Here is an 18,732-nt window from a genome sequence, read left to right as displayed (position 1 = left end):
TTAAGAATAAATTCTAATAATACTGTATTAATGAACTTTTTTACTGATTTACTAATGTAAAAGGAAGTAAGATTATGAATGACACGGAAATTCTTAAAAGAACAAATCAACAAACAGTGTTTCTATTTTATGTTACAGTTAAAATATTGCCTTATTTTTCTTTTCATTTCATAACGATCTCACTCGTAAATCTAATTAATCTACAGCCATTTGTTATAATCGGACATTTGATTTTAATTCGCCAATTATAAAATAAAATTTAAGCCAGCCAAATTTTTTAATTATAACAAGTTGCATTAAAAACCAACACAGTCGTTATAATAAATGTTTATTGTAGCGGTAAAATATAACTTATATTTATTGATGAAAATTTATATTTTTTGATAAAAAATAATATTAAAAATAATAAAATATTTACTGTATGTAATTAAAGGTTATATTCATTACGAAGCGTGATAGCAGGTTCGTAACAATTATAAGCAGCTAACTCTATATAATTTTTAGCTTTTTCTATATCTTTTGTACATTCATAACCATTATAATACATCTTTCCAACATTATACATTGCTACTTTAATGTCATCTTCAGCAGCTTGTTCAAAATATTTAAGAGCTTCTGATTCATTCTTTTCAACACCTTTGCCATTAAACAAACAATATCCATACCAAGCTTTTGCTTCAGGATGTTCATTTGCTTCATCATCAGCAACTTCCTTAAATATCTCAGCAACAATTTTATCTTTATTTGGAGGACCCTCAACCAATCCTTTTAAAATGTAAACTGCTTTATAATATTTTGCTGTGATTCGATTACGTTTTGTTGTATTTGGATTATTTGCATATTCTTCAAAACATTTATATGCGGTTTTTACATCTCCAACAGGTTTACCATTTTTTTTATACATCTTATGTTGTTTTGCTGCATCAGCAAGTGTCATGTATTTAAATGATTCAAAATCCGGTGAATTAATAGGAAGTGCATATGCATCTTGATCAATTCTGAATGCTCGTTTTGGAGGAAACTTCAGAGTGGTGGGGCTTGAACTATTAGAACTTGATGGATCTTGTGAAAGTGAATATCTCTTGACACAATTTCTAAGAACTTCAAACATTTTTGTAATTTTTGGCCTAAAATCTGGGTCTTGATGAACGGCTAAAAAGTATATAAAAAAAAAAGAAGAAATTAAGTCTAACAAAAGAAATATTATTTAAATATTTTCTTTTACATACCTTCAAATTGTAATTGTTTGAATTCTTCTGGCATTTTGCTATTTTCAGAAAATGGTTCTCTATACATTTTATTATATACCTTATCATATATTTCCAAAATATTATCAGTATCTTTATATGGAATTCTCTCTTCAGCAATTTCCCAAAGTAAGATTCCAAAACTATAAACATCACAATTTTGATCATACTTGTAACCTGGAATCGATTCAGGTGCACGATAACGAGCTCGTTCTAAAACTGGGTCTTCTATCCCTAGTATTTTATTTACTAATAGGTGGTTACGGCTTGATCTAATATTTGTAAGTTTTGCTGTCTCATTGATTGTAATTAATACATTCTTAGCTCTAATATCACGATGCATAATCTAAAAGAGAAATTTAATAATTAAATGCCTAAATAAAAATTTCATTTTTCAAATGCTGAGTTGAAATTGTTATCATGATTTACCTCTACAGTTCTTAGAAAATTTAATCCACGAGCAATATCAAGAGACACACGTAATTTTAATCTAAGGTCGAATCGGTCTTTATGGTTTGTATAAAATTCACGTAAATTTCCATGTTCAGCCCATTCAGTCACCAAATACCATGTGTTTTCATCGGGAACAAGTCCATAAAATTTTATAATATTTTCCCATTCATGAAGTTCCTTAAGAATTGTAACTTGATTTCGTATAACCTTCAAGTTCTCGTTCTTAAGAATTCTTTTAAACGCAAATTCATCACCTCCATTTTTAACACTAATCCATTTAGTTACACGTCCATCTTTACGTGATTTTTCATTATCATCTTGTTTATAATCAGACAATTTTAGTGAATGTAACTGAAAGATATAGTCAATCTTTGTTTGGTTGTGAGAAGTACTGTTCATAAATTTTTCCATTGTTTTATTCATTGCATTTACTTTTACAACTGTAGTGGAAAACTGATTACTTAAGTTTTCGAGGCCGGCTTTAATCTCATCTCCAATATCTTTTACATTAGTCGTAATTCCAATATCTTTTACGCCAGTCGCAATACCAGCCGCCATTTCTTGTAGATACTATAATTATTAAAGAGAAATAGTTTATAATTATTTTTATGCTCGAAAAAAAGATTTACAACAAACTCAATTCTTTTAATCTTACTTTAAATAAATCAACTTGATCTGCTTTTAATTGCCCGAGTTCATCATCAATATTAACGTCAATAGAAAAGGGCAGTGAATTAATACAACTATCAAATTCTTCACATAATTCTTTAAAAATTTTCTCAATATTTTTCGCTTTAATATATTTTATCAGGGATTTCATTTGAGAAATATCCGAAATAAATTTTTTGATTTGTGTTATAATATTAATTAAATTATTCGTATAAAAATAATTTTTATTATTAAAAAATTCTTCTTTACTTCTTAGATCTAGTACGACTAAGTTCACAGATTGACTTCGTTCTTTTAATATTTCACAAGTTCGTTTATTATGTTCAGCAGCTTGTGTTAATTTGACAATTTCGTTAAAATTATTTTCAATTTCAGAAATTAAAGGAACAAATTTTGTAGATGGAATAGCTATTGAAGTATTGGTTAAAACAATTAAATTAAATTTGGAAGTTGATAAATAATTTATAAAAAGAATATTTCATACCTTTTGTATTCTTAGTTAAAATGTGTCCAATTAAATTTAAAGAATATTTCTTCAACTCTCTATTATCAATATTCAAATTTTCATAACGAGAAGATAAAATACAGATACTTATTTCAATATTAACTAAAAAGTTGGTGTCACCATTGGGTTGATCATGACTTTCAGAAATTATATTTGAATCATTTGAATTTGAATTTTCAAAATTTGAACTGTTATAATTTGATTCAATTATTTGAAAATAGATATAATATTGTGACCACCCAATTACGTTAATCACAGGTTCATAATTTGTTGTTGAGCAGTAAACATTAACGGAAATTGTATATCCTTCGGATAATTGGCAAGGAGTTTTTATTGGATAGCAAGAATTATTACGCTGTAATGTAATATGTTCTTTAATGCAATAAACTAGTAATTCTCGATTTCTTGGGCTAAAAACTGACAATTTTGAAGGATTTCCAATAATCATCCACAAAATATAACATTCTCTAATATCAATATTTGTGCTATTTAAAGTTTTGATCATTGCAGTAAATCCATTAAAGTCATATAATTCAAATGAAATTAAAACATCTTTTAATCTTAAATTATTTTTCGAAATAACTGATCCAAAGACTTTATAGTTTACATTTTCTAATGATGGTTTTATGTTTATTCGCTTATAATGCTCAGTGTTGTTAACATCTGGTAAGTCTTTCAATTCTTCAATTCCTGTCATTATAATTTTAAGATCATTTTGTCTATTTAAAATAACATCTATTTTTCTCTTTTGTTCTACTTCAAGAACATCAAATGAAGAAATTACATCATCAAATTCAATAGTTTCTAAACTATCATCCATGTTTTGAGATAGATCACTTTTTCCGATAATGCTTCCCTTTGTTGTTAGAAGGTGCAAAATACTCAAATTATCTGAATGCAAATTTAAAGCTTCAAATGGTGTTGGTTTTAAATCAATCTCTTGGATATAAGACATGGAGGAGTTTGGCGAAATATATTTAAGTGGTTTTCCCAAAACAACATTTAATGGAAAAACATGCCCATATTCGTCAAATACATTTTGTAAACATATAAGTGGCTTCATACTTTCAAGTGCTTTTTCTATAGCTTGTTTGAATTCTTCTGAAGGTAAAACGTAAGACGTACTAATTCTGTATTGCTCAGTTTCTTTAATAAAAAGAAAAGAACTTATATCTTTAATTGAAAAAATATTATTAGATGTTAAAAATTCTTCTATCTTTGTTGTTGGTTTCATCATTTTCATACAAAACTTATTACTTGAATCTCCATTAGGAATTTTTGCGAAATTAATAGTAGCCATTTTTTTGCCAAGTTTTAATTTAAAATGCTTATCAATTGTTAGACCTTGGAAAAGATGATTTTTATTAATCCATCTTATTAAATTAGCATATCCTGCCCAATTTTCAAAACTTAATTTCACTTTAAAGTTGGAAGCTCCAAGTTGTTTTTCATTTATTGATGATGATTTACTAAACCTCAATTCAGAAACAGGAATTAGATCATTATAAGAATTATCGTCAATTATATTATTTTTATACAAATTCATCATCCAAATGAATTTGTCATAAAAATTCAAATCTTCCTCATTTAATGTAAGCCTTATCCTATGAAAAAAATCTAGAGAAAGTGGATTTGCAAACGGGTTTTCCTTATTATATTTAACTAAGCTGTACGCCCAAGTTAAGAGAGATTTAAATAATTCAGTTTGCGTTGAAGTGGCTGATCTAAGGTCATCGATAAATAATTTGTCGCAAGCCAAAACTTTTCTTGTAAATAGATGATCATATTTTTCATATAATGTTACGCCATTATTTGAATATCGTCTCCATTCTTTATTTTCAGTACTCCATGAATAAAAAATTTTTTTTTTAGGCCAATCAGTCAAATAAATTTTGCTAGAATTTTCTTTATTAATATTAACAATGGTTTGAAAATTTTCATAGAGTATCCATTCAAGGCATTTTGTAGAATGTATGGCATTAATTTGTGAATTCTGTATTAGTTCATCAATATTATTTTTTTCACTGGTCCAATTTTTAAAATTTTTCTTAACCCTTCTAGCGTTACAAGGTTGACACCATTCCTTTCCTGTGCCAGGCTTATTACATTCAATACATATCCCATAAACTTCTCTTTCTTCTAAATCTTCTATGTGAACTATTTGTTCAACAATATCGTCTAATTCAGTAAAAGAAACTGTGACATGTGCCTTTTATTAAATAAATGGCAATAGTTTTAATTAACATTTAAAATATTTACATTATCTATCATTATTATGATTATTTTACCTGATATTCGTCATTGTATTTCCACTTTCCAAGTTTTTGAATTAATTCCATATTTATTGAACACAAGTAAACTAAAAGGCCGGCGTGGTATGAGAGACATTCATTCATTAAACGTTTAATAAATATTGACAGTTTCCTTTTTTGACAATGAATCATCACCAATTTGTGCGATAATGAAGATGATCAGATGATCACATGATATCATATGCAACCAATATTGTTTTCGTAATGACAAATTTAACAATAAAAATTTAATTTTACTATAAACTAAGAATATTGCCGCCGTGATATGCAATGTCTTACAATTTGGAGAATTAATCTAAAGACAATTAAAGACTAAACCAAAATCCATCCTTTGATGCTTCGTTCAGCTCTTCTTTATATACTGCGTATAAGTTATACTTGAGATAAGTTATATTAAGCATATGTTATCTAAATATAAGGTATACGAATAGTCGAATACTAAGTGTAACTTACACTGTCAACATTTCGAATTTTTGCCAAATTTCGCATATGTAACACTGGAAAAAAAAAATTCATCAGGAAGTCACGGGAAAATGTACATCGCATGTTATACATTACGATGTAGATAATTTTTATACAAATTATTAGTTATTTGTTGTAAATTAAATAGCATAGTTTTATTAATTATTAATTAATAAAATACATTACTGAAATCTATATTATATATTAAGTATACGCTAAATTACTACAGTCCATTGAAATCCATGTCTATAAGACTTGAAAAATCACCTAGAAAGAAAAAAAAACTGTTAGTAACAGTCCGTTAAAAGGCAAAATAAAGAAAAGAAAAAAAATTTACACTTACCAAATCCCAAAATACACAGTGAAATTCGATAAACCGGATCTTCGATAAACCGGATTTGGCCCTAAACCGGACTTTTTTGCTGGAACCAAATCACGTATATTAAAATAGTTTCGATATACCGGAGTTTACTAGTAAAAGCTCGATATTCGATATAACGGATCAATTTTCTAACCAGCTATAGTAAAAATGATTCGATAAACCGGATCACGTGATCATTAACCAATAAAATTTAAGTAACGTGATGCGGTAAATCTTAATTTTGGCCAGAATTATAAAAATCTTAATTCCGGCCGAAGTTATATATTACTTATATATTCAATTAAAATTATTTTATATTCATTTTCAACTTAAAACTAAGATGAAAAATTAAAATATAGTGTATTTTAATTTTATTAGCATGAATTCTTTAAAAAAAATTCAGTATAATAGATTTCCAATATACCGAAATTTTTTTCGCTATACCGGATATCCCGATAAATCGGATATTTTTAGTGGAACCGATAGATCCGGTTTATCGAATTTCACTATGTATAACGAAAGTCATATTAGCACAGTTAGCATATATTCTTTAATTCCACTGTTACAGAATATAATAATAGTAAAAAATTTTAATTAATTATTTATTATTCATATTTTTTCAAGTAACTATATTCATTATCTTTATAAAATATACCGTAATTGACCTACAAACCAGTGATTCCTGTAAAGCTGTGATCTGTTGGTTACATCTTTTGAAATCAAGATATTAAATTATTTTAATAAGAAAAAAAAGGGATTTAATTTGTTTAGTTTGCAAAAAAATACATTTATTTATTTGTAATTTATAAAATAATACTATAATTTGTTACAGTACCCTGGTATTATTCAAAAACGAGGAGGGTATTATACAAGGAATAACTTTAGTCAAACATCAAATTTTGACCTAAATTAGCACCGGGTACTATCAAAAGTTGTAGTTGAATAAGTTGATAGTACCAGGGTACTACTTAAGGGGGGATACTTTTTCAGGGGGATATTGTATGCAGCGCTCTACGGTCGATGTGTTTATCAAAACATACGATCATACAAAATTTTAGAATATTACTTTCTAATTTTTTAAAGAGAAAATAACTTTTTTGCAAAATTTGATTATTGTCTTTTTTTTGATTATTTTTCGCCCATTTCCTTCTTGCAAGGATCCCATACTCCTTTATAGAAAATTTGTAGGTTTACCTAAAGAATTTATTTTATATTATTAATAAAGGCTAGTGTTCTAAATCTGTTTGTATAATTATTGAAACTACCAGTGCACTCATAACTTTTAATATTTGAAGAGAATATTATTATTCATTGTAATAAATGTGTTATGCTTCATATTTGTTAGAAAGCACACAGGATAGAAGGGTTCTCCAAGAACTGTTTGTTGGAGGAGTATTGGATATTGTTGTCGTTTGCTGGAATATGATCGTTATTTGTTGGAGGGTTATTGATGTCGTTGTTTATCTCTTGAATTTTCTATATTACATTGTTTCCTTATGGTGGACCTAAACCTTGTTACATTTTAAAGGTATTATGACTTTGACCAAAGTAGTGTTCCCTAGTGGTTGATCTGACGTCTAACATTCGACACAAAATTTCCAAGCCACACCAACAATTTTTTTGATGTTTTCTGTAAGTAATTATAACAACTTATTATTTGCATATATTAATATTTATTGAATGTAATTAATTTATTCTATGAGTAGGAGAGACTTTTATGTTAGTATATTCTAAATTTCTAAGTAGACCGGCAAGGCGGCAACCATTATTGGCTCCGCAGTCCGCAGGTTAGACGTTACATTATGTACGTTCATAAACTGTAAAAATTTATTTGCTCGATATATATACAGTATATACAACTGACGCGATTTATTTAATATATTTATTAATTTAATTTTTGAAATTTTTCTTATCTTAAGAATCGAACCAAGTCCTAAATACTTCTTTATCGATTTTCAATTATTTCAATTACCATCACATGATCGAAAACGTGGGATAGATACTTAAATCATCTTTTACATTATATAGTTTCAAGAACTTTATTAGATTTATCAATCAAGAAAATCAAACTGTTATCATTGCAGCGTAGCAATTCCTATTTCACGCATTATGGATAATTCCCGAAACGATCTCCATATACTATGCAACGAAAAGATTTTACGAATATAGAGTTTTTAAAAAACATATCTTTTTAGAATAAAACATGTGGTTTATTCTTTCCAGAAAGTTAACTATAGTGTGTGCTTTACATTTCACGTCGTTAAAATATCTCAAGAAAGTTTATTGAATAAACGCATGATGAATAATAATTATCGTAGTTATCATACCAATCGTTTCATGAGCCATCGTTCATACATTGTATTGCTATCCCTGTACCTATGACACTCATATGCATGACGCAAATGTTACAATATTTTCTTATAAAAAGCAGGTTAATAAAAAGAAAAAAACATAAAATGGCAATGGCAGAAGAGAATGAATTTTGTAAACTGTATGTTGCTGGAATCTTCAGAGGTCCCGTCAAAGAAAAAAGTGAAGAAGAAATTGATCTGCCGGGAAAGGACAAATTTTCTTATAATATAGCAGCAATACTAGCGAGAGATAGTGAAGTCGTTGCAGTAAACTTGAGAGTTTTATCCGACGGATGTGAAATTTCCATTGCTAAGAACAGTTTTTGGCTTGATAAAGATCGTGAATATGTTGAAAAAATCAAAGAAACTCTGACGAATGTATCTAAATATGCTCCTATGAAGTTCGAACAAGCATGTGATAGAGAGGATATGAGAGATTTATTTTTAACTATAAAGAAGTACTGTTTTGAAAAGCTCGAGTATATATTGGACAAACTTAGAAGGGATATAACCGAGTATGAAGACAAAGAATATATTAAATCTTTCTTAAATTATGTTAAAACAATGTTGACATATATTTTGACAATGAGGAAAAATTCACTATATCCGTGGTTTGTTACAAGTAAAATAGCAAAAAGGAATTTTACAATCCCGGAAAAATTTCTAAGCCACATTAGAAAGGTGGGATCATATGCTGGATCTTTATTTAATATCACAAATTGCCGTATAGATTTGAAATTATTGAATCCTGATGTGGTGATTCACCCCATATTACCATGGAATGGTATTGTCAAAAAATTTCTTGATCATGAAAAAGAATATGAAAGTTTCATGGAAGCATGTTTGATAGATCCTATGATAGAGTTAGACTAGAACGTATGGTGGCATAGATGCAGAACTGAATTGTGAAAGTTCTAATGAAATGTATTTACATTTTACACGCAGAATTGAACGTATTGACCAGCGTAATGAATCATGAGGAGAAAGGATTTTAAGAATTTCTAATATATTTTTCATCGGGTATTGCATTGGTATAATCACTAATTTGATGTTTTAAATTGTGCTTATTGTATCGTTATAAATTTTATAAAATAAATTAAATTAACTTATATATTCATTTATGAACGACAGATTCAGTATTATTTTGAAATTTAATTTATTTTTACTTGATTTGTTAAAAATATTATTCATTTTATTAAGCGAAAGCGTCTGATTAATAATTCCTTTGCTTTATTTAAAAATATACCTATTTTGATTCAATAAATCGTAAGTAATAACGTATGAATTTGTCATTAGTAGGTATTGTGAAAAATATTATAAGAAAAATCATTTCGTAACTGAGGATTTAATATACCATTAACGTTGGGATAAAGGAAAGAGACTTTTTTATATGTTATATATTTTTAACTGATTTCAGAATTTCAGGTAATTTACTCAAAATGCATCACCAAATACCCTATAAAAAATTTACTCCGTGATTTTTTTATTCCGTGTTATTTCCGTAAATGTATCATATTTTCACGGAGTTTTTTACAGAAATTACGGATAAAATTTTTTACATCGACTATATAACTTCTTATGTGATCCAGAAAAGGCAACGTTATATCCTTTGATTTATTGTACATATCTGATGTACAATTCACATAAATAACAGCATTTTTTTGAAACTGATATTATCAAACGTGACATACCCAACAATACGCGGTAATAATAACAGAGTTTATTTCTTTTATAGGGACTTGCAATATTAGTTGGCGAAAAAAATGATCTTTCACCCTGAATAAAGAATCGAGTGGAACTGGTATAGAACGCAATAAAATGATTTACTTTCTCTTATACTGGTTGATCTATCAATACCTAATAATGTTAAAGGAATTTCAGTTAATATATTCGTTAGATGAAGAGTTTTTTTTGGACAAGAGCAACATGAATATATTTCTGTTAATAATGTTAGTATTTATACAGTTGTTTGATCATTTGTTGTTCAATGAAGATAAGGTGTCTCGTCATCTTCAAAGCCACCACCGCAATACTCAACTTTTTGCTAAAATAGAAATTTTCCAATTTTTAATTTACCTCGCAATTTGAATCTTTGAAAGACCTTTTTTAATGAAGAGAGGACAAAGTATTAAAATGTATTAAAATGTAAGCTGCAAGGAATTTGGATTTGCAAACTCTATTTAAATTTTTTTTTACTCTTTTTCAATTACAAATTTAACAAAAATATGTCTAAACAATTTTTCCAAATTTAAGTCAAAACTACATTGAGATTTTAGAAGATGATATTACTATTGAAGTTGGTAAGATAAATATATATATTTCGTGTACATATGGTTATCCTGTATTAGTACCGTTCTACTTTTTAAGACGAACATTGACTTCCAATAAAAAGAATGATAATGGTGTCTTGACTCAAACTTCACTTTTCCTCGACTCTTCCAATTTTCCTTCTTTAGTCAAGTTTGTCTCAACATTTCAACGAAGTCCCTCTAGAGTTAATTAATAACTTTTAAATATTTAAGGTATATTTATTGTGGTATAATCTCATTAAATGAGAAAGAACCTTTAGAAATTTCAAGAGTACTATTGACCGCTACTGATCAACTTGAAATAGTTGATTATCAAGTATACTTAATTAATAATGAATTTGAATAAATAGAACAGCATTTTGGGCTTATTCTAAAATATAAAATATGACATTGTTATAAATTTTATAATTAAAAGTTTATATTGTAAAAAGACGACCTTTAAACCATAATATTAACATAATTTAATTTGACTTATAATGATATATCATAGTAATTATCTAAAATTTAAAATATTCATTTATAAACTCTCGATGGTAAAGAACTCGTTGAACGATAAATACTATTTGGTTTTAAATTACTAAATTAATTTTAAAAGTTCATTCTTCTTATTTTTATTTTAGATTATCTTTTACAATAAGGACTTTTATTTAAAAAAAAATAAAAAATAAAATTTATATTGTGAAGACAAGAAATACAAAAGAACATCAAGAACATTTATTTAAATAAATCAAACGTAAAACAAAATTAATATATAATGTTTTATTTTCTTATTTTTTCGTGATTTGAAATACCTCATAGTCTTCTATATAAAATTTATCTTCAGTATCTCTTATTCTTTTATCATAATTAGCTTGTTTACATATATTAGAATTAAATTGATTTGTTTTAGAAATATCACTCCTATATGATAATCTAAGGTCAAAACAACCAAATGCGGGACCATAATATTCATAATGATATAACGCTTTATCTATATTTTTAATGCGACTTAAAATTGAATCTTTAATCTCAACTTTATTCTTAAAAGAAAATATAAAATTATAATAAGATTGACTCCAACCACCAGAAGATGATTCCCATATTGAAGCATTATGTCCACCTAAAATTTCTCCAGTTTCTTTTACTTTAATAAATGTAATAGTATTAGGTTTATTATCACACAATTCATGAAATCTTTTAGGACTAAATCCATCTCGACTTCCACTCAATAATAATTCGAATTTATATGGTAAATATAGTTCTCTCAAATATGAAAATTTACTATTATAATCCACTTTATCGATCCATCTTGAAATAGTCGAAATTATATTTAAATTAACGATTTTTGATTCAATATTATCACTTATTCCCAAGTTCCTGGGAAATAGTATGTTGCTATCATTTGGTTCAATATCAGGATCCATATAAGAATTCAATAATTCTTTATAAAGCTGATGGTTTAAAAGTTTTTTGTATGGACTCACTTTGTGTAAAAATTCCTTGGGTGATAAACTAAAAAATCTAATTAAAGACAAACAACTTTGTAAAGTATTTTCCATCATTTTGAAATCATCATCTGTCCAAGTATCAGGATCTGAAATGAGAGTTTGATTTTGGGCAAGTCCCCATTTTAACGCATGTTCCCATACTTCAATTTCTTTCATTTGTAAATCATCCCTTTTAATAAGTGAAATCAAAGATTTTTCAGATAACGAAGTAAAATCAAGTGATTTAAATATTTTTTCAGGTGATTTAGCCATAAAATCTGTACAAAATTGTTGAAGTTCTGATAAATTATTAGATTGGAAACTTGTTCGATGTATAAGTTCAAAATGTTGTTCCATCCACTCAATTTTGTTTTCAATTAAATACTTTTGTAAATAGTCAACTAATTCTTGAAGAAGAAGTTCATCAGCAGCGGCTAATAATTTAAAAATGTCCAAGGTATCTTTTCCATCCAAAGAAAAAACACCACCATAAAGATACCTATATTAAGATTTATATAAAGTATTAAAATTTTGCATTTTAAATTAATTATGGTATGTATTACTTTACCTCAATATAATTTGAAAGGTTTCCGGCGAAATATTTGATAATTTAATATGAGCTAAGACATCATTATTCTTTTTGTTTGAAGTTAAAGTTCTTCGTAAAAATGAAGAACGGTGGCATAGGATAATCATATGTGCACGAAATATTTTTATGTTAGGATCCTTTCCAACTTCAATAGTGGTATCATAATATTCATTATCCTCTAAAATTTCAATATAATTTTGACTTAATTTTGAAAAAAATTGAATAGACATTTTAAAAGGAAAAAAAAAAATTTACCCTGCATGATCGGCTTTAAATTTGCAGGTGAATTTATATGTGTCACAATATTACATGCACCCAAGGGATTTTTTGTGTCACAGGGATGACAAATAGAGATCAGGCAACTCAAAAACTGTCGCCGAGATATTAAATTATCCGTTAATAAAGTAAACATTCTATGCATTGTTCCTTTGCATTGAACTATATCTATCTGTCTTATATTTTATTCATTTATTTCATTCCTTTGTGAGACTTGCGATGTGTCAGTCGTAGATTATGAATTAATTCATAGGGAATTTTGGCATAGTAAAATAGTTAATGGGATGATATGAATCCGATTTCAAAGTTTTTTTTTATCTTTTTTTTTCGTTTTAAAGATACACAATTTGAATCTTTGAAAAAACCTATTTTAATAAAGAGAGGACAAATTATTAAAATGTAAGCTACATGGAATTTGGATTTAATTGTTTCCATTTTAACGAAGTATACTTGATCCCTCTAGAGTTTGCACGCTTCAACCTCCTTCACCAAACAAAAACAAAAAAAAACAGTTCCAATATTTCATCAGAAAATTTCAAATATCATAAATTTTAAATATTTATATTTATAAATACTTATCTTTTACAATATAAGGTATAATTTCATTAAATGAGAAAGAACCTTTAGAGATTTTAAGAGTATTGACCGCTACTGATCAACTTTAAAATCTAAATATTCATTTATAAACTCTCGATGGTAAAGAATTCGTTAAACGATAAATACTATTTGGTTTTAAATTACTAAATTAATTTTAAAAGTTCATTCTTTTTATTTTATTTTAGATTATTAGAGCAAGTCGTGATAATGATATTAAAACTTTTTACAATAAGGACTTTTATTTAAAAAAAATAAAATAAAATTTATATTGTGAAGACAGGAATACAAAAGAACATTAAGAACATTTATCTAAATAAATTAAACGTTCAATAAAATTAATATATAATATTTTATTTTCTTATTTTTTCGTGATTTGAAATACCTCATAGTCTTCTATATAAAATTCATCTTCAGTATCTCTTATTCTTTTATCATAATTAGTTTGTTTACATATATTATAATTAAATTGATTCGCTTCAGACACATTACCATTATATGATAATCTAAGATCCAAACTACCAAATCTGGGACCACTATATTCATAATGATATAACGCTTTATCTATATTTTTAATGCGACTTAAAATTGAATCCTTAATCTCAACTTTATTCTTAAAAGAAAATATAAAACTATAATAAGATTGACTCCAACCAATAGAAGATTTCCATATTGAAGCATTATGTCCACCTAAAATTTCTCCAGTTTCTTTTACTTTAATAAATGTAATAGTATTAGGTTTATTATCACACAATTCATGAAATTTTTTAGGACTAAATCCATCTCGACTACCGCTTAATAATAATTCGAATTTGTATGGTACATATAGCTCTCTCAAATATGAAAATTTACTATTATAATCCACTTTATCGATCCATCTTGAAATAGTCGAAATTATATTTAAATTAACGATGTTTGATTCAATATTATCACTTATTTCTAAGTTCCTGGGAAGTGGTATGTTGTTATCATTTGGTTCAATATCAGGATCCATATAAGAATTCAATAAATCTTTATAAAGCTGATAGTTTAAAAGTTTTTTGTACGGACTCACTTTGTGTAAAAATTCCTTTGCTGATAAACTAAAAAATCTAATTAAAGGCAAACAACTTTGTAAAGTATTTTCCATCATTTTGAAATCATCATCTGTCCAAGTATCAGGATCTGGAACGAGAGTTTGATTTTGGGCAAGTCCCCATTTTAACACATGTTCCCATACTTCAATTTCTTTCATTTGTAAATCATCCCTTTTAATAAGTGAAATCAAAGATTTTTTAGATAACGAAGTAAAATCAAGTGATTTAAATATTTTTTCGGGTGATTTAGCCATAAAATCTGTACAAAATTTTTGAATTTCTGGCAAACTATTAGATTGAAAACTTATTCGATGAGTAAGTTCAAAGTTTTGTTCCATCCATTCAATTTTGTTTTCAATAAAATATTTTTGTAAATAATCAACTAATTCTTGAAGAAGAAGTTCATCAGCAGCAGCTAATAATTTAAAAATATCCAAGGTATCTTGTCCATTTAGCGAAAGAATGCCACCATAAAGATACCTATATTAAGATTTATATAAAGTATTAAAATTTGGCATTTTAAATTAATTATGGTATGTATTACTTTACCTCAAGATAATTTGAAAGGTTTCCGGCGAAATATTTGATAATTTAATATGAGCCAAGACATCATTATTTTTTTTGTTTGAAGTTAAAGTTCTTCGTAAAAATGAAGAACGGTGACATAGGATAATCATATGTGCACGAAATATTTTTACGTTAGGATCCTTTCCAACTTCAATAGTAGTATCATAATATTCATTATCCTCTAAAATTTCAATATAATTTTGACTTAATTTTGAAAAAAATTGAATAGACATTTTAAAAGAAAAAAAAATTTAAACTGCAGGTGAATTTATTTGTGTCACGATATTACGTACATGCGGGTATTAATAAGAATATAAGATCCGTTATTAAAGTGTTACGAGGTACATACAATGAGTATCATAACATTTATTTTATCACTATATATGTGGCGCAGGAGGAGAAGTTTATTCTGAATGATACATTTGTAGCAATAAAAAAAAAAAGAATTAAAGTGATGATCATACATCATGAAATTTTTAGGTATATGAGTGCATCGATCCACATGGATTAGTTCGGAAATATATGGAATTCCATTCCCATATATCCTACTAACACCGAAACTAACACTAAACCTAACACCAAAACACGCACCAAAACTAAAATATTGAGGACTAATGCTGTCAATATGGAGGGTTAACATGCAGTAGTTGTGATAAAAAAAAAAATATTCTCGCCTACCCTATAAAAAATTTTATCCGGTATTTCTGTAAAAAACTCCGTAAAAATGAACCTTTCACGTGATCCATTCACGGAAATTCCGTGATATAAGGTTATTAATTCCGGAAATATGAGTTACGGAAAAAAGATGGAATATAAAAAAACGGATCGACCTTTTTTTACAGGGCTAAGTTAAAAATTGGGAGTAGAATATATTTCGGGGGCTATAAGCTTCCCGCTATACCGCTGAAGTTGTGAAGAAAAAAATATTTTCGCCCCAAGTTAAAGTTGTGAATAAAAAAAAAAATTTGGGCCGGAACTCCAAAATTAGTTTTAATAATTTTAACATACGTTGATGGAAATATTAAAAATCAATTAAACAATAAAAATATGTATTTTTCGTTCATCTTTCAGGAAATAAACAAAAAATTTTTCTTTACTTTATTATAAAATTCATAATTATTATTTGCCCACCATTACTTTCTGTCTTTACGTATTCGGAAAATAATAATAATTTCCATTTTAGATATTGAAAAGAAAAAATTTGTATTACTTTATTCATATGTTTCATACGTATGAATAATAATCAACCTATAATTAATTATATTTAATTTTTTTTTTATTGTACGTAATAATATAATAATGATCTTTTTTTAGATAAGATTGCTAAACAAGTACTCGGCATGTAACCTAACAACTGCGGCAACATTGTACCTTACAGGACAATTGTACCACTGATTATATTGGAATCTTGTTTTTTTTAAACCTGACGAACATTGCCGAATTTCTGTTTACTTAAACATAACATATTAAAATATTTTGCCACGTAATCAAAGTAATTGAGTAATTGTTTTGTAAGTTTGTAACCCATCATGTGGTCAGGGTCAATTTATGATTAATAAGAAAGCGGGCATGTCGGAACATGAAATATTTATATCGTGTTACATGGCCGATCATTTTAACAATAACAAACCGAACGAACAATAACAAATACTGCGCCATTAATGGATTAACATTCAACAAGATACAAATAAGTCAATCAGAGAGAGAGATTATTATAAAAAGAACAGTTTTTAATGAAAATACATTTTCATTAACGATGAATAAACCTAACCAAGCACGAAAAAGTAACAAAAATAAAAAAAAATATTTACCAGACCCTAATAAATCAGATGAGGACATCGTTAACGAATCAAAACATCTACTTAATTGTGATGTAGATATGTTGGCGGTTAACTCAGAAACGACTCGACGGCATGAATATATGCTGAAAAATAGAATTAAACTTCCTCCACGTCCTCTAAATGCATTTATTTTATACAGAAGGGATTTGATGAATAATCCTGAATTTAAAGACAGGCCAGCTAGAGAAAAAAAAGCAAAAAAAGTTTCAAAAGAAATAGCCGACCGCTGGCATAATGAGAATGATGAAACGAAAAATGTATTCTATGCTCTCGCAAGAATTGCTAATAAAAAGCATAAAGAAATTTACAGAAATTATAAATTTATAAGAAAAATGCGAAAAAATAAAAATTCTGAGAACGTTGAAGAACCATATATACCATCTAACTCCTTCCAAACAGAAACATCCCCAGGACCATTAAATCTCATTCTCCCATCTTCAACGAATCCTACACCATCAAACTTGGTACAAGATAGTGATTTTATTTCATCCCCGAATTTAGTCAACCCCAATTTTACGTATCAGATATATGAAACATATAATGATTTTGGATTAGCAAATGTTTGTCAAACATACGATAGTTTTGGATTGACACAACAACTATATAACAGATTTGAGTTAGAAAATATTCAACAAACAAGTGATAATGTTGAACTAACAGATGAAGAATTATCAAACTTTCTTCAAACATATAATAATTTTGAATTAGCAGAGGAATCTATTTTACAAACATATGATACTTATACACAGCAACCATATAATGATTCTGAGCTAGAGTATATTCATCAAACAGATGATAGTTTTGAATTAACAAATGCTTTTCAGCAAGAAGTGTCAGATATTTTTCAAGCGTATGATAGTTTCGAATCAGCAAACATACCTCAGCAACAGCCATATAATGGTTTTACTTCTATGATGATCTTTAATTAGCGCAGTGACCATATGCTAGAGAATGATAGTAATTATGAACACTTTACAACTATACGTGAAACCGATATTAAATTTTACTAAAGAGAAAAATTAAATTGACTTGAAGCTTCCCAAAGTCGAAATGGTTTAAATTACACCATATCACATGATTTCTATAATTAGGAAAATAATATAAAATTCGAGTATTATTTATAAGGACTGAGTGTCGCAATATGAGTTTTTAGTTTAGACTTGTGTTCTTTCAGTAGATTTAGCTCGATAGTATTAGATTGATTTGGCGAAGTTAAATTTTATATTATGATCGATTATTTGGAATCATGTGATATGACGTAATTTTTACTGTTTTGACTTTGGATCGAGTTTCATGTATAGTATTATTATAAGTAACATTTTTTATTTTTTATAATCAATCTATTTATAACTAAATTTATTTTATATCATGTTAAGTTAGGGCCGTGACATATATTACGTAACATTCCTTTTATTATACGTAAGATATAGTGCAACCAATTAAATTACAATATTAGATCACATGACAAAATATTGCGTCATGGCCCATATAAAAAATCAATAAAATATCAATTTAAAACAAATATAAAATAATTTACTTTATTGTTATATTAAATTATGATAGGATTAATAGGATAAAGAGATTTTTCGACTGTTTAACCGCACAAATATTAATAAACATTTTTTTTTTTGTTTTGACAATATTATATGAAAAC

At 27.2% G+C, this 18,732-nt stretch overlaps 5 protein-coding genes across 5 annotated transcripts; 2 read left to right on the top strand and 3 right to left on the bottom strand.

Moving 5' to 3' along the window:
* Window positions 1-427: 427 nt before the first annotated feature.
* On the bottom strand, window positions 428-5,213 carry OCT59_029423 (uncharacterized protein; the record flags this gene model as incomplete). Its single annotated transcript, XM_025332112.2, has 6 exons — window positions 428-1,152; window positions 1,230-1,593; window positions 1,677-2,270; window positions 2,356-2,777; window positions 2,854-5,083; window positions 5,163-5,213. 6 exons carry the CDS (start codon window positions 5,211-5,213, stop codon window positions 428-430), a joined length of 4,386 nt encoding a protein of 1,461 aa, XP_025176893.1.
* Window positions 5,214-8,465: 3,252 nt separating this feature from the next.
* On the top strand, window positions 8,466-9,233 carry OCT59_029422 (uncharacterized protein; the record flags this gene model as incomplete). Its single annotated transcript, XM_025329178.1, has 1 exon — window positions 8,466-9,233. The coding sequence occupies one exon, from the start codon at window positions 8,466-8,468 to the stop codon at window positions 9,231-9,233; it is 768 nt and encodes a 255-aa protein (XP_025176892.1).
* Window positions 9,234-11,299: 2,066 nt separating this feature from the next.
* OCT59_029421 (uncharacterized protein) lies at window positions 11,300-12,980 on the bottom strand. The gene is made up of 2 exons (XM_025326262.2): window positions 12,704-12,980; window positions 11,300-12,634 (listed from the first exon to the last, which is right to left on the bottom strand). The coding sequence occupies exons 1-2, from the start codon at window positions 12,952-12,954 to the stop codon at window positions 11,437-11,439; spliced, it is 1,449 nt and encodes a 482-aa protein (XP_025176891.2). The 5' UTR covers window positions 12,955-12,980; the 3' UTR covers window positions 11,300-11,436.
* A 975-nt stretch (window positions 12,981-13,955) lies between these two features.
* OCT59_029420 (uncharacterized protein) lies at window positions 13,956-15,470 on the bottom strand (the record flags this gene model as incomplete). The annotated part of the gene is made up of 2 exons (XM_025326261.2): window positions 13,956-15,150; window positions 15,220-15,470. 2 exons carry the CDS (start codon window positions 15,468-15,470, stop codon window positions 13,956-13,958), a joined length of 1,446 nt encoding a protein of 481 aa, XP_025176890.2.
* Window positions 15,471-16,993: 1,523 nt separating this feature from the next.
* OCT59_029419 (uncharacterized protein) lies at window positions 16,994-18,007 on the top strand (the record flags this gene model as incomplete). Its single annotated transcript, XM_066143833.1, has 1 exon — window positions 16,994-18,007. The coding sequence occupies one exon, from the start codon at window positions 16,994-16,996 to the stop codon at window positions 18,005-18,007; it is 1,014 nt and encodes a 337-aa protein (XP_065994688.1).
* Window positions 18,008-18,732: the final 725 nt, after the last annotated feature.

Source organism: Rhizophagus irregularis, chromosome 9 (genome assembly GCF_026210795.1).
Source record: "Rhizophagus irregularis chromosome 9, complete sequence".
NCBI classification, from domain to species: domain Eukaryota; kingdom Fungi; phylum Glomeromycota; class Glomeromycetes; order Glomerales; family Glomeraceae; genus Rhizophagus; species Rhizophagus irregularis.
This window is presented reverse-complemented; position numbering and strand designations above follow the sequence as displayed.